Here is a 9,325-nt window from a genome sequence, read left to right as displayed (position 1 = left end):
CCGGGCGGCAAGTCATTACATGCTGCCTGGCTTTCTGATTGGCCAGGAAGCCAGCTCCATGCTCCCTCATCACCAAGTGTCGAAGGAGCATGGAGCCGGCTTCCCAGCCAATTGGGAAGCTGGGGGGCAAGTAATTACCCTCCTCTCCTGACAACGGGAGTTCTGGTATCGAGCTAAGTATCAGGAGCATTTGGGGCGAGTACAAGTAATAAGGTAAGTCACCACTGACGCCAATGTCCTTCTTTTGTTATCTGTAAAGGGTGAATCTTCCCAGTGACCATCACACTGTACAGTACTGTGAGCTGTTGATCAAGTAATTAGTAGCAGAGGTTCCCTGAGACCGGAAAGTTATTTCAAATGTTCCTCCATGCGAGACGGGCTGGGTTAGGGAGTTGCATACATATTGCCGTCTGTCCACTAGATGGCAATGGTAGCATACAATGCTTCACAGAAGAGCTCCATGTGTGTTATGTGTAATCTCCATGCCGGCCTTTGCTGAATGTTGGTCAGCAGTGAGGTGATTTTTATTTTTCCTCTAGAGCTGTCAGTAAAGTTATCTTCTTATCTTCCAGGCTACTGTAGCTGCGTTTGCCGCGAGTGAAGGCCATTCGCACCCCAGGGTCGTTGAACTCCCCAAAACAGAAGAAGGTCTCGGATTTAACATAATGGGAGGAAAAGAGCAGAACTCTCCCATTTATATTTCCCGCATTATCCCTGGTGGGATCGCGGACAGACAAGGCTCACTGAAGCGCGGGGACCAGCTACTGTCTGTGAATGGAGTGGTAAGAGGCGGCCTTTTCCTTCACACTCTTTGTATGAGCAGTGGGCCTTGTTTTCTGTGTCTGCAGGAAGAACTGCAACCATAACATGCACATAGTTATAGAAGGTACTAGAAGATCTGACCCCCGAAAAATAATAGGTAAGCATTAGACATGTGCAATTCGTTTCGGAAAGGTTTGTTATTCGGATGAATTTTTGTTGCAGCAAAGTGACATTAGAGGGGGAAAAAAACTTTTTTTTACAATCTGCAGAAGAGGAAAAAAATAAAAGCGTGAGGTTCCCCCCTATTTCATACCAGACTTTTTAGGTCTGGTAGGAATTTTAAGAAGGACCCCCGCTCAAGTTAAAACAAAAAAAAAGTGTGTGGGGTTCCCCCCAAAATCCATACCAGGCCCTTTAGGTCTGGTAGGTATTTTCAGGGGGGACCCCTGCCCCCCAAAAGTGGGGGGAAACGTGGGGTCCCCTAACATTCCTAGCAGACCCTTGATCTGACCGCAGGGAAGGGGGGGGGGAATCCCTCCGCCTTACCAGACCACGTGCCCCCTCGGCATTGGGAGCGTGTCCACCGATGGGGGGACCTGTGCTCCGATCAAAGGTCTGGTAGGAATGTTTTTTCCCCCTTTTTGGGGGGCTGGGGTTCCCCCTTAAAATATCTACCAGACCAAAAGGGCCTGGTATGGATTTTGGGGGGTATCCCACGCACATTTTTGTTTTCATTTGGGTGGGATGTCCCTCCTAACATTCCTACCAGACTTAAAGGGCCTGGTATGAATTGGAGGAACCTCACACTTTTTTTTTTTTTTCCTTTTCTGCAGACTAAAAAAAAAAAGTGTTTTTTGTTTTTTTTCCCTCTGTTTATGCTGCAACGAAAATTCGTCCACAGACTATCGCTAACGAATTTCATCCAAATCCCGAAACTAATCCAAATCGAAGCAAAACTAAACAAATGTTTTTCCGGTGCACATGTCTAGTATGCAGGAATGCTCATATCAGTAGTATGTACTGATGCAGGCATGAACGAGCATTCCTGGTAAAATGAGAAAACATGGTCAGCTTTCATCGAGAGATCTGCTCTGCATTACTTTTTCTGCTGCTAGATGTCCTGACTCTGATGGTCAGCATCATTCAACTCATTTCCTCTGACCCCAGATCATTCTGGACCCATCATCCTGTGACTAGACAGTGAAAAAAGAACCAGCACAGTGGTGAGCTCATATCTCTGACAATCTGCTCTCTTCCAATCAGTATGCTTCTTGCCGGAACATTAAATAATTGGTTCCAGCAGTCCCTGTACTGGCCAGCTGTTATAGCGCTCCCTCACTCCAGCCTGCCCCCTCCTCCGCAGCAGATTGTACTCTTAGTGTCCTCATGTCTACGCACAGTGTATAGATGTGAGCATTTACTGGACCTTAGATTGCTGCAGAGGAGGGGGAGAGAGGCTCTAGGGACCGTTTTAAGTCAGCTAGGAGCATTGGGTGAGTATAACTTTTTATTTTTTACCTAGACACAAATGAGCACTTAACCTGTGCAGTGCGGGGTGTAGCCCATGTACTAACAAGGAAAATACTGCTAGAAGGAAAGAGCAGGGGGAGTGTCTTGCCTTGCTGCATTTGTGGAGACACGCACAGCTTATTAGCACACACAATAGGAGCAGAAAGTTAGGAGCAACTTTCTGCAAGGGAAAGGAGCCACCCTAAAACACGATATCAGGGACCAGCTGATTCTTCAGGAAGCTAAAACTTGTAATTCTCAAGGAGCAGCTTCCATTGTAAGTTGCATTTGAAATAACTTTACAACCTTTTCACTCTAACATTTTGATGTCATTTTAACTCTTCAATAACAGAAGTTGAATCCAATACAATTTTACTTTAGATAAATGCAATACAAAGGATGTTTTTTCCAGTGTAGGGCTCATTCAGATGGGCGTGCACGCCTGAAGAAGACCCAATCCAGGAAGGGATATGTGCTGAATGTAATTGCAAGCAGCAATCTGTTCTTCCCTATAGGAGGACGTGGCTGCACTCAATTACTCGCAGTCATACGCACACCTGAATCTGCACATCCGTGTGGGTCCAGGTGCCTGCACTTGGATGCAGACAGTGTGCGGGCACCCAGACACACACAGATGTGTGTAATTAGGTGCAGCTGCTTCCTGCCATAGGTAAGAACCAGCTGCTGCCCACAATTACATGCAGCACCTGTCTCTTCCGGGATCAGGTCTTTTTAAAAGTGTGCACGCCTTGAATGAACCCTAAGAAGAAAATGTATTTCCCAAGCCCTGCTCTGCTTGGAAAGGGAAACTCAAAATGAGTATTCGGGGAAGAGGCAGTGAGTGTCTAATTAGGCACTGTATTAACTAGCACCAAACAGGAGAGGGAACAGGGGAACATACCAAGGGCACAAAAAATAAACGGCACATGCAAACTCCTTCTACCGCACTATATGTTTTGATATTGAAATACAATTGCTTATAGTATTTGTCTCTTTCACAGAGCGTGGAAGGTGAACATCACGAGAAAGCAGTGGAGCTCCTGAAAGCCGCCCAGGGCAAGGTAAAACTGGTGGTCCGGTACACCCCGCGAGTCTTGGAAGAAATGGAGTCCCGCTTTGAAAAGATGAGATCTGCAAAACGCAGGCAACAAAACTAAGAAACGCGCCATGTATACAAGACACAAACTTTCTATTCCGCTCTAGAATTAGTTCCCCGTGAACTCTACATCCAATACAAAACTCGTTCTAGGTTCCGCCTCTAACGCACACAGCTGGAATTCCACTACCGTATACGTCTTTATCACACAAACGTTTACAGGGCAGTTTTTACTTACCCTCCTTTTTTAAATCTTGAAAGAAGTACAAAAAAAAACATTTTTAATATAGTGGTGTATAATACATTTGTAAACTGTTTTTTTTTCAATACTATAACTGTATCCCTTGGTATTCAGTGGTGGAGTGCAAAATGTATTCATGCTTGTTGTTTAAAGAGACCCTGTCACCACTCCAAGCCTGCTAAGATGAAGAGGTTATGTTATCGCGCTTACAAAACAAAACCTGTGGCTGCTTTTCTTGTTTTTTTCTGAAAAAATATCTGATATTCCGCTGTGGCTCCAACACTTTGCAGGAGTGTCTGATTGGCTTGTTCTTTTAGCCTGACGCTGCGGCTTCTCCTCTCTGGCCCTGACCACACCTCTGCTCTGGGGCCGGGGAAGCTTGACATGAGCTGCAAAGACAGTCTATGCAGATCTCGCAAGGCTTTTGCCCAGAGCACCCCCGCAAAGTATCACAGCAGAAAATTGGATGTAAAGCTGAACTGTAGACAGATATAAGACACACATTAATGCAGCGATGTAATCATTTATAGATCATTTAATGTATAGGGCTGCAGCTAACGTTTATTTTCATAATCGATTAGTTGCCTGATTTATGTTTTTCGATGAATGGATAAAAAAATATCTCGACCTCGATCTCTCTCTGTCGACCTCGATTCCGCTGTGGCTCCAACACTTTGCAGGAGTGTCTGATTGGCTTGTTCTTTTAGCCTGACGCTGCGGCTTCTCCTCTCTGGCCCTGACCACACCTCTGCTCTGGGGCCGGGGAAGCTTGACATGAGCTGCAAAGACAGTCTATGCAGATCTCGCAAGGCTTTTGCCCAGAGCACCCCCGCAAAGGATCACAGCAGAAAATTGGATGTAAAGCTGAACTGTAGACAGATATAAGACACACATTAATGCAGCGATGTAATCATTTATAGATCATTTAATGTATAGGGCTGCAGCTAACGTTTATTTTCATAATCGATTAGTTGCCTGATTTATGTTTTTCGATGAATGGATAAAAAAATATCTCGACCTCGATCTCTCTCTGTCGACCTCGATCTCTCTCTGTCGACCTCGATCTCTCTCTTGATCTCTCGACCTCTCTCGATCTCTATCTCTCTCTTGATCTCTCGACCTCGATCTCTCTCTTGATCTCTCGACCTCTGCTTGGAAACCTCTATCTCTCTCGACCTCTATCTCTCTCGACCTCGATCTCTTGATCTCTTGACCACTATCTCTCTCGACCTCGATCTCTATCTCTCTTGATCTCTTGACCACGATCTCTCTCGACCTCGATCCTAGTTGCCAACTATTCTCATTATCGATTAGTTGTTGCAGCCCTATAAATTTATTTTTAAAAGTAAGCAGCACAAGTACCTAAATGGACCTGGTATCCGCCTCTTCCAGTCCCTGTACAGCAGGGCTGGAGTGTGAGATGAAGAAGCGGCACAAGGAGCCAATCAGTTAATATGCTGGTGAAAAGCATGCTGTTAGGTGGCAAAAGCAGAGTGGCAGAGAGATGATCTCACCGTGCTGCTTCTTCTTTCACTGTCCAATCTGAGTCTGGGGCTTGTCCAAAACTACTTAGGCTCACAGGAAATAGGTTAAAGAAGAACTCTTGGAAAAAAAACATAATTAATCCTTGCACTGGGTCTACCCCTGTACTGTAAGGATTAAGTGCTCAGTTTTGTCTGGTGTTATAATCACCGGACCATCCAAGCAAGCCGACTCCCTGCTTCTGTGATCCCTGAAGCGTGTGTTCTCTTCCGCTGCACAGGTGTCACAGGTCAGCTCGAACTATGAGGTGAGTGAAAATCACTCACCTCATAGTTCTCCTTTAATCACAGCTGGAGTGCAGAGGTTGCCTAACCCTGGTCTACATGGTCTTGAACTGATCCTCGGCGTCCTCACGTCTGTGCACAGAGCGTGATGACACCAGGATCCTCAGACCCCTGCAGGAGAGGTTCTAGACACCTGTCTAAGAACAAGCCGACTTGGATGGTCTGGTAAGTATAACTGTTTTTTTTCCAGGACCTAGACACAAATGAGCACTTAACTCTTCCAGTGCTGGGGTAGCTCCCCTGCAAGAGTTAATATTTTTTCCCGGGGTTCTTCTTGAAATGATGCTGGCCATCAGACTGTGGACATCTAGTGGCAGAAAAAATACTACAGGTGGAAGTCTCTGGATTGAAGGGGAACACTGCAGCAAAAGTTGACTTTGCTATTTAACTTTTAATGGGCCATTCGTTTTATCTTTGGCTGGAGTTCTACTTAATAGAAAGGTAGCCCCAGCTTTTGCATTGTAAGGGCCTTCACATAACCTCTTCATCATAGCAGGCTTGGAGTGGTGACAGGGTCTCTTTTAAAGAGTCGGCCTCTTCAGAACTGACATTTCAGTAGTAGGCGGGTGTGAAGATGGCTTCAATCAACCACTGGCTTCTTACATCTCTCTGTGGTTCCAACAGTAAGCGCTCCCTGCTGGGTTTTCTTTTTTTGACCTCTACATGCAAAGGATGCTCCTTTCTTTTGCTGCAGCAAGAGAGGTCGCTGAACTCACGCTGTGCTTAAAAATAGAGGAAAATCCAGATGGACAGAACTGGGAACTTGAGTCCAGAGAGCTTGATCACAAAGGTATTAATAGAGTGGATGATTAGGCCCTCCAGCATCTCGGAAAACTAAAATGTCAGTTTTGGGAGTACTGACCTTTTATAGAAAAAAGTAAGTGGACTTTCAGCACTTGTCCTCACTTGTTCCAACAGCATTCTCTCTATGCAGGGGGTGACACAAGGTTTAAACAGTGGGTACTCCTGCCTGGAACTGGAGTGTCTACATCAGGGGTAGGCAACCTTGTGGAACTACAAGTCCCATGAAGCATTGCAAGACTCTGACGGGTACAGACATGACTCCCAGAGGCAAATGAATGATGGAATTTGGAGTTTAAAAGAGAACTATGGGGTCACCTTTTTATCCCATAGTTATCTTAAGGGTCACAGGAGGACATATACTAACCTCCTGTGACCCAAAGCTCAGTATATCGCAGGCTATTGCTCACTATATACCGAGATCGCCGCAGCCGGGACGGATCCTGACAATACTGCCGAGATCCACCCAGCTGCGTGAGTGACAGTGGGCTCTGCCTATCTAGAGGCAGAGCTAGCTGTGCCCGCTCCCTTCCCTGTCTGTTCCTCCACTCAGTGATGTAGGATGGGAGCGGGGAGGAGGGAATCCCTGTGGGGTGCGGTGACTGACAGTCACCTCTCTCTGCCGGGAGATGATCGGTAAGTGAGTGAGCGACGCTATGTGTTTGCTCACTTCCTGATCTATAAAGCCGACGTGCGACAGTTTCTTTATCAGCTCGACCTATGGGGTGAGTGAAAATCACTCAACCTCATAGTTCTCCTTTAATCACAGCTGGAGTGCCGAGGTTACCTAACTCTGGTCTACATGGTCTTGCAGCAGCTTCTTCCAGCCACCACTAGAGGGAGCTAAAGGGAAGTGAATTATATTGAGAGGATGAGCAGTCCATCCCTTCCTCAGGTCAGCGCCCTCTAGTGGTGGCATGAAAATGTGAACACACTACTTCCAGGCTTGGGGGGCACCCTCTGTCTGAAAACAAAAGCTACCACCAACTCAGTTACCCCTTGAAAATGACTTTTGTGAGCAGCCTTCAGGACAATGGAAAGCTAAGTGCTGAAGCTGAACTCTTTTAAAACTGTGCACAATATATAATACTGGAAGACTTAGATCAAATAGTGGCTGTATGCCAGAACTTGTGATGTTGGTTGTGTAAAAAAAATATCCTAGCTAGATGAACACATTAGTTTTGTACAGTACTGTGCAATGTATTTTTTTTCTTCCATATAGAAATTGTCATGGTGATCCTGTCATTTTAGTGGGTTGCAGAACATGTCACTGTGCTCCATCTTGTGTAGTGGCTTGTGGGATTGTTGTGTCACTTGTGTGACTAAACCAGGTACTGTAGAATTCAAGGATGCATTTAAGGAAAGGTCAAAGGCTGGGTAGTAAAATAAAGTGTGGAAAAGGTAGAATCCTTTTACCATGTTTGTAACCATTTGTAGATCGGCCACTGGAGGGAGCTCTCACCATGTGCTTCCACTCTACTTCTAACTGTTAAGAGATCCACAACAAGATTGAAGACGCTGTACTTTCCCTTCAAAGGGACACTAAACTCAGGAGTTAAATCTTAAAAATACATACAAGTACCTTTTAACTATGAACAAAAATGTATCTTATTTGTGTATCACTCGGCTATAGATCCTCAAATCATCTCTGAATTGGTGCTGACACTGTCCTTCCTTCTGGAGGGTGGCTACTTTTGTTCCCCATGGTCCCCGTGTATGTTGTAAAGTAGTCACCGCTCCAAGCTCACTCTTGTGTTGGACTACAATCTCACATTTAGTTTACTAATTTGTTTTGAGATTGTAGTCCATCACGGGAGTGAGCTTGGAGCGGTGACTACTTTACAACATACACGGGGACCATGGGGAACAAAAGTAGCCACCCTCCAGAAGGAAGGACAGTGACAGCACCAATTCAGAGATGATTTGAGGATCTATAGCCGAGTGATACACAAATAAGATACATTTTTGTTCATAGTTAAAAGGTACTTGTATGTATTTTTAAGATTTAACTCCTGAGTTTAGTGTCCCTTTTATAGGGGCTCAAGGTCAAATGGACCACCATCATTCTTGGAAACCTTTTTTTTTTTTACTTGGTGTGAGCAGTGCAGTTCAATATTTCACCTGCCATTGTAATTTGGCACTTTGGCTTCTCCAGTCACCACTAAGTAATGTTTTATAAATGTATTTGAGAAGAATTGCCCTACATTATATGGAGGGGGGTGGGTTCCTCTACAGTTCTACACCAAGCATGTAAAGGATTTCCAATCAAACAGGACATCATCCCTTTCATTTTGTTAGATCATTGGTGCTCATACTATATTATATACCAATAGTTGTATTGCTCAGCCTTGACACATTTTTCTGAAGGTAGTAGAGTGAATTTTCCAAGTGTTCTATTAATAATTTACCAAAATGGATTCCGAGTGGTGTTATTTGCTGCTATAAGTAGATGAGTTGTCACATAATGGATTCAGGAGCAACAAATGTAAAATATTTGTACTTTTTGGCTCATTGATGGAATGAGAAGAGCGATGTGCAGTAACTCCTAAGCAACAGTGATCAATTACCATTCACTAAGTATGACTACAAACTGTTATTCAGGGCAAAGTGACAGTGCTTCCTGATAACATCCATTCATGCTCTGTCTCTGACTTTAACAGAACAGGACATCCAGGTATAGGGAGGGATCGGGCCTGAACATTGTCAGGTTGGTTGGGGGGAGTGATGTCATCCTCCCACAACACCAGAACTTACCCCCGGTTGACTCCTGCAGTATGGAGGGAATGGGGATCAGCGAGTATTCCTTATTTTAGGGGGTGGGCAATCGGGTGACAGTTAAAATCTGATTGCTATGAGCTACTGCATTTTATTGCTCTCTATATTGCTGTTCTAGAAGTTCCATGTGCTAATATTAGGTGTGGTGGTTGGTGTTTCATTGTACACTGTTTTTTATCTGCAATGCTGGAGGCCCTCTTTGTATTGGGAAACAATTAGCAAAGTCCCTGGCCTATGTCAAACTTCCAAAGATGAAGTATTTTGCAAGTGTAATTGATTAAATGCTTAAAACTTGGACCAATATGAAGTCTGGTG

General features: G+C 44.8%; 1 protein-coding gene across 1 annotated transcript in view; it reads left to right on the top strand.

Moving 5' to 3' along the window:
- The window catches only part of LIN7C (lin-7 homolog C, crumbs cell polarity complex component), a 20,693-nt gene extending 17,074 nt beyond the window's left edge, over window positions 1–3,619 (top strand). Inside the window, exon 5 of the mRNA XM_018567790.1 lies at window positions 3,273–3,619. Within this exon, the coding sequence (XP_018423292.1) occupies window positions 3,273–3,428 (156 nt within the window). The 3' untranslated portion in view covers window positions 3,429–3,619. The remainder of the gene's footprint in view (window positions 1–3,272) is intronic.
- The last annotated feature ends 5,706 nt before the right edge of the window (window positions 3,620–9,325 follow it).

This window comes from Nanorana parkeri, unplaced genomic scaffold (genome assembly GCF_000935625.1).
Source record: "Nanorana parkeri isolate BGI_ZX_2015 unplaced genomic scaffold, ASM93562v1 scaffold1093, whole genome shotgun sequence".
Classification (NCBI taxonomy): Eukaryota; Metazoa; Chordata; class Amphibia; order Anura; family Dicroglossidae; genus Nanorana; species Nanorana parkeri.
This window is presented reverse-complemented; position numbering and strand designations above follow the sequence as displayed.